General features: G+C 40.2%; 1 protein-coding gene across 2 annotated transcripts; it reads left to right on the top strand.

The window, feature by feature from the left end:
* The first annotated feature begins 1,779 nt into the window (after positions 1–1,779).
* Positions 1,780–18,975, top strand: erlin2 (ER lipid raft associated 2). Of its 2 annotated transcripts, none has more exons than XM_085293474.1 (12): positions 1,780–1,914; positions 6,003–6,110; positions 6,474–6,555; positions 9,233–9,279; positions 9,511–9,572; positions 9,676–9,801; positions 9,910–9,983; positions 13,036–13,094; positions 15,550–15,641; positions 15,752–15,841; positions 16,949–17,028; positions 17,116–18,975. In XM_085293474.1, exons 1-12 carry the CDS (start codon positions 1,829–1,831, stop codon positions 17,293–17,295), a joined length of 1,086 nt encoding a protein of 361 aa, XP_085149600.1. In that variant the 5' UTR covers positions 1,780–1,828; the 3' UTR covers positions 17,296–18,975. The 2 variants fall into 2 exon arrangements, with proteins under 2 accessions (XP_085149600.1, XP_085149601.1); XM_085293475.1 differs by lacking the exon at positions 1,780–1,914 and adding an exon at positions 5,855–5,899.
* Positions 18,976–19,993: the final 1,018 nt, after the last annotated feature.

Raw genomic sequence — 19,993 nt, 5'->3', positions numbered from 1 at the left:
TGTGAAGTCCTTGTTGTTGAGTCTGACAGCAGTAGGAAGGAAAGACCTGTGGAATCTCTCCGTCCCACACCGTGGGTGCCACAACCTGCCACTGAAGGAGCTGCTCAGTGCTGTCAGAGTCTCCTGCATGGGGTGGGAGATGTTGTCCAACAGGGAAGACAGCTTAGCCACCATTCTCCTGTCACTCACCACCTCCACTGGGTCCAGAGGCATCCTAGAAGACAGCTGACCCTCCGGATCAACCTGTTCAGTCTCTCCCTGAGATTTATTGTTTACAGACAGAAAGAATGACACACGCACACATGTCGTCTTTGACAAATATAATAAGACAAAAAGCTGAAGTTGCACTTATTGCTGTCCTCATTCTGCTTTATAATTGATCTTTCCTTGTATGTTACATGTTTGAAAAGTTTTTTATTTTATTTTGGGCTTGTTTTTTTTAAACTGCTCAACCAAATACTCTATACAAAGTCTGCATATTTCATATAAGCTATAATCTGACCCAGACTATATATGGGCCATTAAGTAAAGAGAATTTATTGGTTCATGGTTCAAGGTTCTTTATTTGTCACATGCATAGTTATACAAGTATAACACACAGTGAAATGTAACCTGACACGCTCCTCGACATGTGCAAAAATTGGGGGGTAGGGGAAGAACATTATATATATATAGTATATATATTGGGTGAATGTGCAATAGTAGCAGCAAGCAGGTGAATTCTGTACATTAATAAGAATAGACATCTGACTATTTTACAGGATATACAATATAAACATATTTAAAATTAAAGGAATTTGAAATGTACATTGTGCCTGGTTTAGAGTGTCTGGAAGAGAGTCCTGTCTCAGTCAATTAGAGATGATGTGAGAGGGTGGGTGTGGGTGTGTTTAGGGCCCGGATGGCTTGGGGATAGAAGCTCCTTGGTGAAAGAACCCATTTCTTCTTCACTTGCACCTATTATGAGAATACTAGTATTTCATTTAAAATGCTTTATTCACTTTCACATTGATAAGTTGGTGGGTAACTGTGCTTTAGCTCTAGGTATTTAGTATTTAAAAGCACCACATGGATGTTTAGTGATAGAACTGTGATGTTTAAGTAGTTCATAAGACCGAAATGTGTCACCCTATATGAGAGTACTGAAAAAAACATTATTTTAGGTATTCACAGGTGATCCTAGCTTCTCCTATAAATATATACAGTTATAACAAATTTGCTTTGTTCTGTGCAAACATGTAATAACTCCACAGCAAACCACTGTGAAAAAGAGCCTTTGGGATTTAACCATAGTCTGTGGCTGTCTTTCCTGTTGTGGCAGTGTCAGAGGTGTCACCTAATCAGCGTGATAATAACCCCCACCATATTAATCTCCTAGGACCTGGCGTCCACATATGTGGACACCACATTTTGGGTTATTTAGACCAAAGTACTCAATTTTGCTCTACAAGGGCCTGATATCCTTTTACAAGGACATTATACTGCTACTGTTCTATCAAAATTTTAAGTGAATATCCTCATATGTGGCTCTTATTTTTCTTAAAAACAAAAATAAGGTAAAAAAAAAAAAAATAAATAAATCTGGTAATTCTTTGTTTTTACATACCCCAATATGCCCAAATATCAAAGAGAAATTAAAAATGCATGCCGTGGAAGAGTTCTGGTCTTAGGAGGTTAAAACTGTGGTGCACACAGTAAATCATCTGCCCTACAACACTAACAAAACAAAACTGCATCTTCAACTTGACCCCGTAGATAGCTCTGGCTCAGTGAGGGACATGCGGTTTGCTGGCTGTCCGCCAGAGGGCGCAAGTAAAAAAAGCAAAAGATGCCGCACAGTCAAAAGGAAAACGAAAAAGAAAGTACCGGAGGTGTTTCTTATTTGTGTTGCTGTCATCTTAGCAGAAACTACAGGTAAGATGTTGTTGAGCTACCGAAATGTGCCTTCCTGCATATTTAAACTATGTACCATCGCCGTTTCACATGCCACTAGCATGTTAGAAGAAAAGAGACTGGCTAAGGTTGTTTTACTTAGCAGTGTTAGCTAAACATGATTTAGTGTTTGGCCTCGTGTTAAGCTTTTAAAACGGACACTCAAGTGAAGGTTGAGACATCTTGATAAGGTCTGCCACTGAAAGAGGCTCCTTTCTGTGGGGCAGCAATAATGTAACAACTTATATCCCGCTGTTGCTAAGCCACGAAGCCCATGAATCTGAATCCCATTCAAATATTTGGATTTTTTCATTTGGTTTAGTTGTATGTCGTACGTGGCTGTCCCATTTTAATAATTTTCATGCTACAGTCAGATGTTTAGGGTCTTTCCTTTTATTCGGCGCACATGTTTCGCCTAAGTGTGTTTTAAATTTAATCCAACGTTAACTTGAACTTTGAAATGCTGCAATGGTGGTGTGTTCGTTTATTTGAGGAAGCAGTGCACACAACTTGTTTTAAACGTTTAATACTGGAAGCAAACCCAGTTTCATTGTTTTTAAAGTTTGCAGCGTTAATAAATATATCCAACACTATTGTATATTAAAAAGCAAAAGGTTGTAGATCAGTAGAGAAATCAAAATTGGATTATATCTCTCCATATGTTTTTAAGTATTGTATTTATAAAAGCCATTTGAGTTAGCAGGGTTACCAGATTACATCTCTGCAAATCTTTACTAAGCAAAGCTGAAATGGCTCCATATCTAGCTCCATCAGGTCAAGTTAGTCAACAGGAAGTTTGCAGTTGTGGTCACAAGTTTAGACACACTCAGCATGGGCATAAATGTGTTGGATGCAATTTGGAGTTTTCAGTGAGCTGTTAGTGTGAAATGGTTGTACAGTCAGCTTTAATGATCGTATGAAAACAAGGGTTGGGTCCACAAATTTAAATTTATTTGGGATTTTCGTTGATCCACACAAGGTCAAGAGTGTACATGCAGGCTCAAATACATCATACGCTCACTTAGATATTTCCATAAATGGCGCCAAAAGTTCTACAATTTGTTTTAACTCGACAAGGCCAAGGACTTTTAATTTAGTCCTCATGACTGGTATGTTATCTTTGCCAAAAGATTTATTTGACAGCACTGACTGTATTCGCCGGTACTCAGCACAATGAGACAGTTCCAGGAGCACGGTGCAGATCTAAGGAGGAGAATTTCACAATTTGGGATGGTCTGTACGTAGGTGGAGTTATTCACACGTTTCACCACTTGGAGTCTTCTTCCAGACCTTGGCAAATTGTTACCCCACAGATGAGAGTAAATTCATAATGGGGTGTTCAGGAACTACTAAGACTCAAGCCTGCCATGATCCAGAAACTGCAGGAATACCAGTGAAGCCAGTTTTACATCACCATGTACTGAGAGGATGTCGACCAAGAAAGAAGTGATGCTCCCAAATCAACGCCTGTAAGCTTCACTGAAATCTGCAGCTGTCCACATGGGCAAGCCAAATGCCTTCTGGAGAAAAGTTTTAGGGTCAGATAAGGACAAGATTTAGTTATTTGAGCACAGTGACAAAATATATGTTTGAAGTGGTCAAGGCAAGGATTTAAAAACTTCTGAACCAGCTGCCAAGAATGGTGGTGACATCATGTTCTTGGGCTGTTTTGCTGCCCTGTTACTGGAACACTGCACAAAGTGGATGGAGTAATGAAGAAAGGGGGCTAACTCCAAATTTTCCAACTCAAATTAGCAGCTAGATGTTTAATAGTTGTACACAACTGTGTGTTGAAACAGAGCAGTGATCCCAAACACACATTAAAACTTGTTTTAGAACGGATAAAACAGGCTAGCACTAATGCTCTGGAATAGTTTTCTCAAAGCCTCGACCTCAAGTATGGAAACTTTAAACTGTGTTTAAAAGCCGAGTCTGTGCCGGGAAGCCTAACAATTTAGTGAACTCTGCCAATTCTGCCAAGAAAAGTGGTCAAATATCAAAGCTTGTTGGTGCTACTTAAGACATTAAATCAAATACAAGCAGGCCTGTATGTGTAAATTTGTGCCTGTATATACATGTGAGCCTCGTGGATTAGAGAAAGTCCAAAATAAAAATAACGTGTGCACCACACTTTTTTTTTCTTTTTTTTTCTCTTAAGATGTGTACTGTGCAATCTTCCACCCCAGAAAAAGAACAGTTCAAATAAAATAATTAAAAACACAAAATTACAATGACATTCATGCTCATAATGATTTTATGGAAACATCTGACCACAAGTGGATATAGAAATCTATCCTATATTAATATATCTAAATATCTAATTAGTATTAACACACCTGAACACTGCCCTGTTGAGAAAGAAGTGGTGTGCAGCACATCAGTAAGTTTGAATCCAGCCTTCTTTCCTCCACATGCTGTAACCTGTAGACATCGATTTTTTGACATCAGTAAAATGAGTGCAGTTGTTTCTCATGCTGTAATGGTTCCAGCACAAATAAGATCCTGTAGAAACAGCTTGAGCGTGTAGAGACAGAAACAACTTGTCATACTTGGAAAACCACAACCACTGGAGGGGAGATTAATTTGTAACACAGTTTAAAACCAGAGACTGTAGAGCTAATGAACTAATTATGTCACTCGCTAGTTGGTGTCGTCTTGTTGTGAAGCTGACATTACTAGCTATCACCATGTTTCCAAACTGGATCTGAAGACTCGGGGGTGGAGCTGAACAGAAAACTCTCTCTCTCTTTTTTTGTTCTTTTTTGGTTAATCCGTTTAACTCTTGAATCAATTGAGCAGAAAACTCAAGGGATGAACCAGTGTTGTTTCTGCACCTAACAGACAACTGAGCAGAGACTATATTGAACTCTTGCCTTTTGTCACTTTGTTACTGGCAGCGTGTCACAACAAGTCATCATAAGTTCTCATTTGTTTAGTTACATCTATGAGAAATGACAAAGATAACAGTTTTACAGGCACAAAGAACTATTGGCTGAAACAGAGGACAAAATATTAAGTAGATTAAGTAGCAGGCCTGAAAAACTATCTAATGCAGATGAGCAGAATATGAAAGTTATGTTCCTCGGAAATAGGAAAAACTCCAAAGACCTGAAACAGGACTTGGGGCCCTTTTGTTGATCCCACCAGTTCTTTGCTGAGGTCGCATCAGAAATGATCTCAGTGAGAGGGTAGCTGTCAAAGCCATTCTGAAGGAAGGGAAACGGGGAGAAAAGACAGAGATTTGCCAAATTACGCAAGGACTGGACTGAAAATATGTGATAACAGGCCTTAAGGAGTGATGAATCCAAATTTTATTGAAGCAGTGTGGGATCAACATAACAGGAAACTGAACAAAAGGCAGAAACATCGAAAGAAGGAGTTTGAATCTCCTTCGGGAAGCCTGGAGAACAATTTCTGAATCACTGTCACTCAGTGACAAACGAGCTCAGTATACTCCAGTTTAAAAAACCAAACAAACAAAAATGGACTAAACACCAGCCAGCCAAGAACATGTCTTCATTCATTTGGCGACAGATGTTGCACATTAAAACTACAAATCGACTAAAAATCTATGAACAGACCAGGATGCTGTTGTTTGGTTTTTTTCCGATGTGTTAGGACTTTTGAAGTTATTGAAGTCAGCTGCTTGTCAGCTTAAATGTCAAATTCAACTTTTTGCTTGGAAAAATTTTTTGTTGCTACTTCCATGGCGCGTTTGAGTTTGTGTTGGCTCGCGTTCTGACCATTTGCACGTGTTTTCTTAAGTGGCAATGCGTTGAGCTGTCTCTAGGCCAACGGTGCTCAATCCTCTTTAAGTGTGACAAGGTCACAGCTGATGTCTGGCTAAGCCTGAGCTGAGAGGAGATAAACCAGTGAGGTAGAAGGAAGCTCCAGTGTGTTACTGCTGCACTTTGTGGCCCGCTGGCAGGATAGACAGTTGTTCTGCGACATGTAGCTGGATGATTGTGTGAGCATTTGATTGTAATTAGGACCGTCGGTGTGAAAACACCAGAAGAGAAGCTCCATCTGCTCATTATTTTCACATGCTGTCTCTCCTGTCTTCTTGCCAGGATGGCACAGTGGGGTGCCGTATTCTCAATAATTGCTGCTCTTGGTGGAGCAGCGCTGTTGGCCTCTGTGCACAAGATTGATGAGGGGCACACTGGAGTTTACTACAGGTGAGCTGTTTTACTTGTTATGTGGGAGATTAGCGTTACACTCCTCTGTTGCACAACTTTCCAGAATCAAGCACCTGCTTCAGATCACTTTGCTTTTAGCATCTTGTCTGTCCCACGGTGAACACTGTAATTACCAGCTGTTAGCTATTATAAGCCATCTTAGCTTCAGGATATTTTGATGTCATCACTTGCATGGACATGCAGTAAATAATTGGTTCATTGCATATTTTTCCTGTTTAATTGGAGCTCTTTACACAAATGAGTCCTCTGAAGCCTGGAAAATTTCTAGGTTGATGTTTCTAATTTGAGGTTGGAAGTTTTCTGTTTTAATGATTTTACTGATTCTAACTGTGTGTCACACAGGGGAGGGGCTCTCCTGACCACCACGAGCGGTCCTGGTTTCCATCTTATGCTTCCTTTCATCACCACATACAAGTCTGTGCAGGTGAGTCATGCCGGTCCTTTTATTGGAACTCTCAGGTTAATAATCTGAACATTGCTCGCTTTATGTCACATTTTGTCTGTGGGATACAAAATAAATAAAAAGAGTATAAATATTATTAATGTCATACTGTTATTGGTAACACAAAAGTAAACAATTTCACGGTGATTTTGCAGTAAAACAAACAATATTTCCTTACCTTGCGTCATAAATATGCTGTGCTTTCCATGGGGTGGGCTGTATTATGGAGTGATGATGTGAATGCTGGATGTTCTGTTGTTCAATTGTTCTTTTCTTTGAATGAATATCCATGTGAGGAGGATTGTTCTCCCCATGCAAACTTATGAAAAAATACCACCAAAGTCTTATGTGACCATATAAGCCAAGTGTAAATGATTTCTTTCTTTCTCAATCACTGTTTAAACATAACTTTCAAAAGGTGTGTGCAGAGGAGTGTCTCCTCTACTGTAAAATATAAGTGGGCATGGTTAAGCCATTATATGGCCCGCTCCCAGAAGATTACAGTGTACTTGCAACGTAAGATGGGAAAATATATTAGACACATGAAAAGCTCTTTGTTTAGCTTCACACTAAGTTGTTATATCTTCAAACTGTATTGCGTTTAAAACAAAAGCAGTCTGAGTAAAGATTAGCACGGTGAAGCCAAATTTTGTTAAACATTAATCACTTCCATGACCTTAACAGCAAGTTGGGCCACCTTTAGCAGCAGCTACAACCAGACGCTTCAGGTAACTGGAGCTCGGTCTCTGGTGTCAGTGTCCACCCTTCTTGTAGCCCTGTAGGAGAGAAGCTTCTCTTTTCAGATCCAGACACTCGTCTCTACAGAATGTTTTCATACACTGTTCATTCTTGATTGTTGATCTCTTCTTTCTTTTCAGGGACTGGCTGCAAAATACGCTAATCATAAACAAAGCAAAGATGCTTTGTATCAGATTTAGCTACAAGCTACTACCTGCAGTCGTTGGGGAAAAATGAAAATGCAGTTTTATGCAATTAGTGGTTTGAATGCAGCTGATGGTAATCAAGAGTTTCTTGTTAAAGCTGAAGCAACTTATCAGGTTGAGTTCTGTCTTTGTTTTGGCTTTAGTAGCTAGGGGCATGGATATTATTTGTTTTCCATACAGCCCAATTGCTTTGAGGTAAACCACTGTATTTGTGAAACATTATTGCTTCTAGCAAGGGAGTTATGGTTTTGGTAGCCTTTGCATGCATGTTATCGTTCTGTTTGTAGCTCAGTAATAATCATATTGTTCCAAGAAACTGGACAAACCGCAAGACTTTTGGAAAAATGTCCTTTGGACAGATGAGACTTAAGTGGAGATGTAATGCAGAGTGCCACAGGTGGTGAAAACCAAACACAGCATATCAGAAAAACACCTCATATTAGCACGGTGGTGGGGGGCTGAGGACCTGGGCACCTTGCTATCCTAGTATCATAGGGTCAAATCTGTCTGACAGCTTAAGCTCGGCCAAAATTGTGTCATGCAGCAGGACAATGACCCCAATGATGTCACATGCATGAACAGGACCAGATCAATGTTTTATTGTGTCCTTATATATGAAGCTTTGGGACTGAAAGAGGGTGCGCTTTATTTTCTGCATGACTGTGCATAGACAGAAATATGATGCAGAGATAGCGGTCTACGTCCTGAAAGATATAGAATAAATATTTCTGAGAAACACTGAGCAGTGTATTCTTTCCATTTTTGGCGAGTGCGTATGACAGCTGTGAATGGAGGCGTAATTCATCATTCCTCCTTGTGAACATGATATCTTAGGGATTAATGGAATGTTTGGCACAAGCATCGAGTTGAACTGAAGGTGGAGCTGATTACAATTTGGTGGTCACAGGTCACTGAGGGCTCAGTGACCTCACAAAGGACATTTTGACTATGACTGATGAAGTGATGCCCTTTTACGTCCAAAAGGTTAGAGGTCAAATTCACTGTGGCATCACAATGATTTCCAAAAAGACTGTTAGTTGGGGTTATTTGGTGTTACAACCAAAAAATGTCCATTACTCTTGTTAAATAATCCCATCCTTCCATCCAAGTCATCCTCCATCCTCCATATTTTGTCTCCATTTCTGTCTTCATTTATTTATTTGTACTATTTGTATCTATATTTTCTATTTCTATTGTAGAGAAAGAGCTATCAATCTGTCAATCCTTTCCGTGTCTGGGCCGGGTGAGGTTTCCCGTGTTGAGGCAAATTGTATATATTAATTGGCATCTGTGGGTGGACAGCAAAGAAAGAATTTCATTGCACAGAGAAATGCCCTTTCTCTTGTGACACATGACAATAAACACTTTGAATCTTGAATCTTCTGTAATGTTAAGACAAAGACTGCAGGACCACATCTCATCATGTGTATACGGAGTGCTCTTGAGTTCTGATATTAGCAGGGAATGATCTCCACGTATTTAGAATTAAGACCACATTAATTAGGCTTACGAGGAGAAACAAAATGATTCCAGACTGAGATGTTGGTCAGGCTCTCTGTGGTGCTGCACTGGTATATAATTACAATGTGATGTCCTGTTGCTGTGTTTCCTCTGAGTCCTACTGGTTGAGTGTTTTTATTAGCATGTTGGAACCAATAAAAGGAGTTTGAAGTGTTGAAAAACAACATGTCGAATATGTGATCTTTATCTCGTAGACGACGCTGCAGACAGATGAAGTGAAGAACGTACCATGTGGAACAAGGTTAGTTTGCTGTTTTTGGATTAAGCAGTATCAGATGTGGTTTCGAGCCTTATTAAACTCAGCATTTATCATGACACAATAGAGACTCCCACACACAACCTCCAACGCTGCAGGGATCAGAGGTTCACCAACGTGTGTCTGAACAACCAAAAAAATAGCCCCTGTCAGTTCACACTGGTGTTTGGGTAAAAGCTTTTGAATGATATGCTGCTTTTTTGTCTCTGTTTTCAGTGGAGGCGTGATGATTTACTTTGATCGCATAGAAGTGGTGAACTACCTCATTCCATCGGCGGGTAATTTCAGCGTTTCACCACACAGTGTGTTTATCCTAATATCATCGGGACAGCTGTAACTCCATATATAAAAATGTAATTTTTAAAACTTCTATCTCTACAGTGTATGACATAGTGAGGAACTTCACTGCAGACTATGACAAAGCCTTGATATTCAACAAAGTTCACCACGAACTCAACCAGTTCTGCAGCGTTCACTCTCTGCAGGAGGTCTACATCGGCCTGTTTGGTGAGGGGCGCGGGGGCTTCAGGGCGCCATTGTTAACAGTTGGAGAGCCAGAAGTATTTCAGAGCTTTTCATCTTTACCTGCCTTTTTTGCACACTTTTCTGCCACAGACCAAATTGATGAAAATCTGAAGTTGACGCTACAAGAGGATCTAACAAACATGGCGCCTGGACTTATCATTCAGGTAAAGGCAGAGGATCAGACAGACCCCAGGCCAGAATGAAGTTCAGTGTGATTGTAAATATGAGGTCAAAGCTTTGTCAGTTCCAGTTTGCTGACAGCACAGGGTGTACCACACAGCAGGGCTTTCTTTGCATTAGCTGACTCGACAAAACCCAAGACTCAATGAGAGATAATGGGGAATGCATGATCGGGTACACCCTTTGAATACCAATAAACCCTACTGAGCCTTAAAGTCTAGACCAGACTTAGAAATCAGGTCTAAAAAGTTTTTCTACATTACTAATTAAGTGCATGGTCATTTGTAGTAATGTGCAGTTCTTACTGCTCCAACATATACTCATACTACAGTATAGTAAAACACAGCTCTACAGGTTTGCATATTCCTCTGTCCTCTCTCAGACTCTGTTCCATGTACATCATGTACATGGAAACATTACCTGCTCTGGATCAGTCAACTTATATTATGCTAACATTGTGATCCACATTGTGATTTCTTATCATAATGTCTCATCATACAGTCCCGATCCAGTTTAAGGCCACTTGAAAAATGTTAAAAAGTCATATTTTGCATGGTTGGATCTTAACACGTTTCCAAGTAGAGCTTCAACATGCAACAAGAAGAAATGGGAGTGTGACAAAACATTTTTTGAGCATGCAATATATTGAGAAAAAAAAAACACTTAAACTGAAACAGGCTGTTTTACAGCTGATCAAAAGTTTAGGATCACACCTCCAAAAAACCCTGTAAGCCCCTCAAAAGTTCCAAACATGAACTCAGTAATGAGCAGCTCCACCGTTTTTGTTTTCACTTCAAAAATCAGTTGCGGTATGCTTAATGCAAGTGTTTCCATGAGGTGAGTGGGACCATTTCACCAAGTGGTAGATGAAGACGAAGGCGGCAGCATGAAGGGCATCTACTGTCTGGAACTGTTGTCCATTTTTGTAAACTTCACTTGCCATTCATCTCTAAAGGCTCTCAATTGGATTTAGATCAAGGGAACAAGCAGAATGGTCCAAAAGAGTGATGTTATTATCCTGGAAGAAGTCCCTTGTCCTGCAGTCATTGTGTACTGTAGCGTTGTCCTAGTGAAAAACACAGGCGTTAACACAAAGACGAGGGCCCTCAGTCATGAGGGATGCTCTCTGTGACATCTGGACATGTTTGATACCCCTGCACCTCCTCAAGCTTCATTGTTCCACTGAAGGAAAAAGCAGAGAAGAAAATGTTCTTCCAACTTTACTGACCCATGTTTGGTGCTCTCCTCCAAAGTCCAAACAGTTAGTTTTGTGGCGTTCAAGGAGGCGAGGCCTTTGAAGACATTTTTTGTCTTTGACGCCCTTCAGTCTCAGATGCCGTCTGATGGTTATGGGGCTGCAGTCGGCACCGGTAACAGCCTTAATTTGGGCTGAGGATCCAGTGTCTTGACGGACAGCCATGAGACAGTCATGACAGTGTGACTATCTGACAGAAAATGACAATGAATCCACATTTTTGCACAGATTTGACCTTTTAAAGCATGTGGTCCTGAACTTTTGATCAGCTGTAAAACAGCCTGTTTCAGTTTAAGCTTTGTTTTTAATAAATTGCATGCTCCAAAAAATGTTTGGTCCCACTCCCATTTCACCTTGTATGTTGAAGCTCTGCTTGGAACCTTGTTAAGATCCAAACATGCAAAATATTTTTTTTGTTGTTGTTGCCATTCAAGTGGTCTTAAACATTTGACCAGGACTGTATGTTATTATGTCTTCATTAAAGTGGAAGCTGTGGCTTTAGTCTCTGCATGCCTTGTTAATTAGCATACCTTTGTGACTGAGTAAGACTGTGTTGATAAGATAACTTGGTTAAAAGAGTTTATTTACATTATAAAGAAGGCCTGACTGTAGATCTGTCAGCCGTTTTAAAATTGCTGTTGCTTAACCTTCCTAAGATCTTCATTTTGTTTGCTTACTCTGTAGAAGAAGCAAAGTGTAATCATGCTGGTGCAGCTAGAACTCCTCCGAAAAACAGTCAGTGCCAGATGTTCAATCTCACTTCCAGCCTTTGTGCTGCTTTAGCTTTCTCCTTGTTTTTGTTGCTGGACACATGTTAGAGTGGTGTCTGTGTCCTCTAACGGTTGCCAAGAGCACCAACGAGAGTTATTCCTAGGTTACTGATGCAACAGAAATTACAGTTCGTCTGGGAAATGAAACACTAGTTTATTATACAACTGAGCTGTCTGAGTCAAACAAAATGCAATACATGGTTCACATTTGTGAATCAAATTCTGACCTGTAGATATTTATTATAAAGGATTGAATTTAGTTATTCCGAGACGTTCGGATTGGTCCAACCCCAGACCTGATTTTAATGTTTTTAGAGTACACATATTATATAAAAAAGACACTAGAGGCTTTGTGTTGTCTTTTTAGCTTGGATGCTTTCACTTTCAGTTTAGGTGAAGTTCCCTGAGGGGCGTTATTATTCATCCTCTGTCGACCTTTTCTGATCTTGAATGCTGACTGAATATCTGGATGGCAGGGGGTCTGACTCTGAATCATTCTTTTGGAAAGTGCCAAATGTTTTCTTGTTCTAATAAAGGGAAAGCTCAAATGAGGCGACAGAGAGGAACATTACACATTTGTAATCATTTACACGTGATAATTTTAGCCTAATTAAACCCAGTCTTCAGTCCATAAAATTGATTTACAAAGGCTCTCTCCCATAGTTTGGATCAAATCACAAAACAGTGTTTCTTTAAAGTTACAAGGGAGCCTGATGATTTTTTTTTCTTCTTCCCCACTGTTAATTCACCTCCTCACTGCACTCATCAGTGTAGCCATGTGTCAGTCCAGAGTGTTAAGGTCTTCACTGGGCTTTACTCCTCCACACATGGTTACTCTAAATCAACAGGAACTGCTGAAATAACAGTTTCGGTTGAGAGTTCTTAAACAGGACTTCACTGGGCCTGGGCTCCTCTCCAGCAGGAGCTTCTCTGGTGGTAAAAAGCTCTTTTTATGGTCTTGTTGGTCGTTGCATTCCATCTGAATGTTTTTTCTGTCCCGTTTATCCACAGGCGGTCCGTGTCACAAAGCCCAACATCCCAGAGAGCATTCGCCGGAACTACGAGCTTATGTGAGTTTTGTTTTTTGATTTGTTTTTCTTCTAATTATTCCACAAGGAATATGAAATGGGGAGGAAAAAATAATATGATTCTTCTAGACTTCTCCTTTGGGGATGTTTATAAGGACTGAATGAGAAGAATATAAAAAAATAACTTGAAATTAAATAATTTAATACACTTAAGTCTTCCATGGACGCCCATATGTTGTTACATAACGGACAGAATTTAGATGGTACTTAGTCATCTGGTCTTTGTTACCCGTGGGTGCATTTACTCTATTACACAATACTATGTGTAACTCTGACTTGTCTTACTGGGAAAGCATGCTTAAATGAAGATCCTTTAAGCTCTTTATGTGAGGCGATGGCAAACATTCAACGCAACTGTAGAAAAGTGAATAATTCACAGAGATCTGTTGTGTGTGAACATGTAGCAGAAGATCCACAGCAGTGAAGTGAGCACCCACATTCACTCTGACCTTAAAACAAACTACTTTAAATCATCACAACATTAATAATGACCCTAAATCCATCAGAGCAGAACATCATGTGTAGACCTGCATATGTGATCACCATCACTTACTCACTACATTTGTTAAACATTCCATAGCACGACATTCAAACAGATTTCTATATTCTTTCATTACTACATGGAAAACTGTGTAACTGTGACCCACTGCCACCAGCACAACTAAAAGAAAAAACACACAACTGAACTCTTGACCTCATGCTGGTGGTGTACGCTCCTACAGACGGCACAGGTGAGCTGTTGTCCACTTGGAGTCTGTGTGAAGGACGCGTGTGTGTTTGGTGTCACATGGACAGGCTGAGTGGTCACAAAAAAAATCATCGGTGTGCTCGTGGACTTGTTTGCTGCTTTCCTTCAGATTCTTACAAAGTTTACGGCACTCAGACGCCCATGTTGTGCATACTGACAAAATAGAAACTGTGGTTTCTACGTTGGCCATAAGTGAGAGAACGGGGGTAGAATAAGCAGTAAATCAGCTATTTTTGCCCCGATGTAGGTACAGCATTCATATCAACCTGTGAGTGGAGGGAAAGCAGTGCTGAAGCTCTGAGTTTTATTGGGAGCTCCTCTCTTATTCACATGTGGTCACTACAACGGAAACGCAACATATTTTTGATTCGTCTCATTAATTTATTTTATTTTTTTAAATTAATTTTACACACCAGATGCTCTTTCTGACACAACACCTCTGATCTGATTCTCTATTCAGTGATGTTTCTTATGAAAGGCAAATGTGTTGATACACCGTAGAGCTGTGAAGCATCCAAGTCTTCCAACTCAAACATGGGGCTCTACCTGCCGTGGCGCTTCTGAATAAGGGAGCAGCCAAAACAAGCTTGTGCTGCTGAGGAGTTCGATTGATAAAACTTTTTGGGTGGGAGCCTAAAAAAGTGAGTTTTATTTTTCTGACCTTCTAAAAAGTGGAGGTTCTTGGTTAAGCAGTGATGTGTGTGGAAGAGTTAAAAAGCTGCACGGATTAAAACCAACGTTTTTTTCAACTCGTTGATGCAGTCATGGAAAAACTGGACCCAGAAGGGAAACGGCTCTAGCCAAGGGCTCTGCAGTAACTCACATCTATTTAAGCAAAGAGTGTATGCATGCATGCATGAGTGCATGTGTGCATGCGTAAAATTATGAAGAAATGTTCACACTAGCCACAACAGTGAGCTGTGTACTTCGACAGCTTGATAAGAATCTAGTCTCTTGTAATAAACTGATTCCTTTTTAAATAAGTCTCCAGTATCGCTACTTTCACTTTGTTAGATTCGGTCACTAAAGTACCTTTCTGACCTGTGGGAGGCAGTAGCATCTGTATTTCTGGTACTTTGTTTAGACAGCAGCACAGGAAGTCAGGCTTTTTATCCTGTTTTCCTCTATAACTGCTGTTTGTGGAGGGTAATTAGATCTTCGATTCACGTGTTTCTTTCAGTTTTGTTTCCACGACAGACTTCGTTTTGGTTTTTGTTCTGGACAGTAATAAAAACATCGTGAATTTGAAACTTGAGATCATAGTGTTACAAAAGGCAGTCCAGTCTGTGGGAAAGGCATTAGTCATTAGTCTCCTGAGTGGACACTAGTGGCTCCTCTGAGGCTGAAGGTAAAACAGAGAATTAGTGTGCAGGAATTTTGCTGCAAGACGTGGTTTGGATGCCAGAATAACAGATTTGAGATAAAGGTTTGGAAAGTTGTGGGGGCAGACGCAGGGTTGAGCTCCTTTGCCAGTGTCTGAGTGCTGTGTCATGCCCTTCCACAAACCTTGGAGCTTCTTTGGTAATGATGTTGATTTCTGTGGAAGTTAATATTGAAACAAACCACAGACATCCGGCAGCAAGCAGCTCCCAAAGTCAAGCTTGCACACAGAAGTCACATGTAGCTCTCAGTTAAAGCATTTTTGTTTTGTTTTGTTTTTTTATTAACTGCTCTTTAACATGTTCGCAGGGAGAGCGAGAAGACCAAGCTGCTGATCTCCCAGCAGACACAGAAGGTTGTGGAGAAGGAGGCAGAGACGGAGAGGATTAAAGCGGTGATAGGTGAGAAACTGAAGCGAGACTGTCGTGTTGAGAGCGCTTTGTTCGGAGTTAGTTGCACTCAACGTGCTAACATGCTTGGATGTTTTGGGGTTTTGTTTTGTTTTTTGTAGAGGCTGAGAAAGTGGCTCAAGTTGCAGAAATCAAGTTTGGACAGAAAGTCATGGAGAAGGAAACGGAAAAAAGAATCTCTGAGATTGAAGGTTTGTATCCAGCAGTGAAGGAAGAAGAAAGAGGAGCGATTGTGGTGCTTTGCATTCAGCGAGGAGAAACGATTCATTCATCACCAGCATGAGTCAGAACCATTGATACAATGTAGGAGGGAGACATGCTTTTACTGTGTTATTGCCAAATTCTGACCCTGCTATTCAAATGCGGTGGCAGAAATGGAGCCTCATCAGACCAGGCAACATTTTTCTAATCGTCTAGCCTCAGCTTTCTGTTCTTAGCTGATAGGAGTGACACCCAGTGTGGTCTTCTGTTTCTGTAGCCCAGATGCAGATATCTTGGCTGGACACGCTCTGTGTTTTGAAATACTCCTCTGCATACCCTGGATATTGGGTATAAGTTGTTATTTGATATACTGTTGCCTTCATATCAACTCAAATCAGTCTTGCTATTCTCTTGATGGCATTTTCACCCAGATAACTGAGGCTTACTGGATATTTTCAAACCATTTTCTGTAAACACAAGAGATGCTTGTGTGGGGAAAATCCCAGCAGTTTCTCAAATACTCAGAGCACATGCAGTCACTTATATCATCATTCTGATCCTCGCTTTGAACCGCAGGTCGACTCGATTACATGCAAATACACAGATTTTCTGCTGACTGCTCATTAGTTTAAATGTCTAGTTGAACAGGTGTACCTAACAAAGTGGCCAGTGAATGTCTGACGTCAGTGTTTCATACAAATGCACTTTTATTAAAACAGAATGATTTCATAAGAATGACTTGATTTAATTTACTGGGCTCATTTTTAAAGTATTCTGTTTAAATTTTAAAGGGATCCTATTTCTTTGATCTCTAAAATGAATGTATCCATCAAGTGAACTGCATTGTGAGTACGGTACAGGTACAGTTTTATAAATCTGATAATGGAAAGTGTAAAACTCAGCAGTAAGTACTGCCACATGTTTGCTCTTTTCCAAGGGCATTTGTTTTGGCTGCTGCATTTGGGAGTTAGCGGTTGGGTCAAATACATATTTGCAGAAAATCCTCCAGCTTCCCGCTCTCTGACGCCTACGGTAGAGTTTTTGTTAAACTGCCATGCCGCTAATGATTCATATGAGTTTGTGTTTGTGGTTCATAGACGGTGCTTTCTTGGCCCGGCAGAAAGCCAAGGCTGATGCAGAGTTCTACACGTCTCAGCGAGCGGCTGAGGCCAATAAGGTAAAGACACAAACACATATTGTGGTTGACAAATGTGGGCTGCAAAATTACCTTCCTTCACTGGAATCCTGTCGCTCCCTCTCACAGCTCAAGCTAACACCAGAGTACCTGCAGCTGATGAAATACAAGGCCATCGCAGCCAACAGCAAAATCTACTTTGGGAGCGACATACCACAGATGTTTGTGGACTCTGGCTCAGCAGGGAGCTCCATCAAGGCCTCGGCAGCCATGGACATTGTTGCCGAGCACATCATGGACCTGGATTAGGCAGGAAAGTAGTGGCACCTGCTGGAATGTTCAAAGGCAGAGCACTATCAGCTGAAGGAGATCTGCCTACTGGGGGTCTGTACTTCTCAACACATCTGAATTACTGCTAGGAATCCCTGTTCTCCAGCCTCAGAGCAGACAACATGAGCATTCGCTCTGTCCTGATGGCCACTGAAGTCCTCTAAACACAGTGTGATTAAAATCCGTTATTGTCATTTAGCAAAATAAGAATTTAAAAACATGTCCTTGCTACTGCTGCTGCTCAGTTTTTGATTTTTTTATGGTCTGTGCATCAAGTCTACGTAGCCAAAGCATCAAGGATCCCAAATCCATCAATACTTTGTTTGTACCATCCATTCCACTAAAGTAATGGCTGTATTCCTCAAGCATGCCCACAGCCAACAATGTCAAAGGTTGTTCTTTTTAAAGGGTACCTTTAAACACTGCCCGTCTCTATGGGGAAGTCAGCTGATTGGTCTCATTCATGTCAGGGTAGATAAACATGCTTTAATTAGTTTTTGATACGGTCATTATTTAAAAAGCAAAATAACCATCACAAAGCAGGTTGAGTGTTTGGGTGAATGTTCTGCAGAAACCATGCTGTTACTCAGTTACGTGTTTCACATTTCCACACAGACTGTAATCAAGAGTGTTTTTTCTCTGCTCTCTGCCTGAAAGACGGACCAAATGTGTCTCTGAGGATGAATGTACTGAGGTAGCTGTTCACTGTCACATTTGACAACATCACTGGATTGCTGCAGTTTGTTTTTTCAACTTGTTTTGAACGCTGGATTTGTGCACCTGTGTGAAGTTGTTATATATTTTCTGTATACGTGTTTCTCACATTGAATAACTGATTAAGAGACTATTTGTTTCTGGAGTTTTCTTCTTCTTTTTCCACCCCCACTGTGAAAGAAATATGACATAACCAAAGTATTCATGTGTGACATCAGCTTCTCACAAAACTATTAAGCAAAATTTTTATGCAACCAATTTCGTGGGCGTCCTGTAAGACTCTTCATAAGACAAGAATTAATAATTGCCTTTTAGTCTTTGGTGGCGTGACGCAGCTGTGGAGGAGGAACACTCTAGGATGTAGTAATGATGACGAGTTTTTAACCATCCATAAACTCAGTCTGTAGTTTTCCGTTACTCACTTCAGTGATCTTATAAACGTCATACGATCCAGTGATTCTGAAAACAATCTGTTGGGAAATCTTCATGAGTCCACGTTGAGTCATCTCTGAGGTTTTACAGCCAGGACGGTTTGCAGAATGCACGACTGAGCGCTGATAACCATGTGCTTAAATTTCCAAAGAACCAATTGGTGTGAAGGACCGACTGGTTTAGGGGAATTGGCGTGCTTGGTATAAGCAGCGTCACTGTGAGCAAATATTTCTTTAGGCCAGGAGCCAAATGGCATTTTTACAAAAAGTTATTATTATTTTAAGATTTTCCATAATCTGATTCGTCTGTCATTTTTTAATTTCTTGTAGCTATATCTTCACATCATGTGTTAGTGGACACACTTTTAAAGAAAGTGGACCACTTTGCTGTCAGTGATGTTTTTCAAAGGGACTGGCACCCACCCACGCAAATGTTTTTGTACTGACTTCAGCTGTGAATGTACAATCAAGGCATTGTCTTCTGATAATAAAGTACTGTGTTTTCTTCTTTGCAGTTTAGTGTATAAGATTTATATATTTATATATTAAAACTGGTTTTAGATTTGGCCCCAGGGCTTAAATTTGGGTGACGGTTTCTTTTAAGAAGTTTGAGTTTTCACTATAAAGTTTCCTCTAATCTCTTAAAATGTGATTTGTTTGTTGTTGTTTTTGTGTTTGTTTGTTTGTTTGTTTGTTTTTCACTGTTTTTAACCTACTACTCCATGACTTTTTAATTTTTTGGGAAAAAAACATTTCTCCTTATTTTGGGGGAGCTTTAGGGCCCCTAATAATATATCAATCATAACATTTGACACAATTTGACAAAATACATCAAACATTTGACCCTAACCCCATGATCGTGCGCAAACACACACACACATGTTGTGTTTCCATCCCTTTTGGGGACATTACATTAACTTACATTCATTTCCTGGAGACTTATCCTGGCCCTTCCCATCACAACTGGAATATTTCTAACATTTTGAGTTATTTTCAGCACTGCTCAGTGTCAGTCATTGTTAATCTTCAAAAGTGACTAGGTTACTTTTAAACATATAACACTGTCAAAAGTGTTCATTTAACACTCAACAGTGTTGTATTTAACACTCAGAGGAGTGGACCCATATAGACACTCTCTAGTGTTAATTTAACACTGGAGATTTTGCTGTGTTACAATTTGCGAGACCGCACAATGTGAGTGTGTAAACAAATTTGTGCCCCAACAACAATAAGTAATACACGACCACAGACACAGTTACTTTACCAACTGACCCCTGAGCTCCTAAGTGTCCCTCAAACCTGATTCAGGGATCCACTACTTCACTGTCACTCCCTGAAAGCTCACTGCCCTCACTTTCTGAGGACAGAAAGTGCAGTTTCCTTCCATAAAAGGTTTTTACATTCATGTCCTGTAATTATGAGTAGATTGTAAAGTAAAAAACATTGACTATGATTATATAAATACACCCAAACACATCTCTACACACATATGCAGATGCATTATATTGCCTGAAAAAAAATAGGCTAACTGC

This window comes from Mchenga conophoros, linkage group LG12, assembly GCF_057382185.1.
Source record: "Mchenga conophoros isolate Kocher_MC1m ecotype Shallow Benthic linkage group LG12, M_conophoros_male_GT1.1, whole genome shotgun sequence".
NCBI classification, from domain to species: domain Eukaryota; kingdom Metazoa; phylum Chordata; class Actinopteri; order Cichliformes; family Cichlidae; genus Mchenga; species Mchenga conophoros.
This window is presented reverse-complemented; position numbering and strand designations above follow the sequence as displayed.

Excerpts from the sequence above, each read along its gene's own strand:
- erlin2 (XM_085293474.1), top strand. The coding sequence starts at position 1,829 with ATGCCGCACAGTCAAAAGGAAAACGAAAAAGAAAGTACCGGAGGTGTT. Across the intron at positions 9,802-9,909 it reads GGTCTACATCGGCCTGTTTG|ACCAAATTGATGAAAATCTG; the intron begins GTGAGGGGCGCG and ends TTTCTGCCACAG. Across the intron at positions 13,095-15,549 it reads CGCCGGAACTACGAGCTTAT|GGAGAGCGAGAAGACCAAGC; the intron begins GTGAGTTTTGTT and ends ACATGTTCGCAG.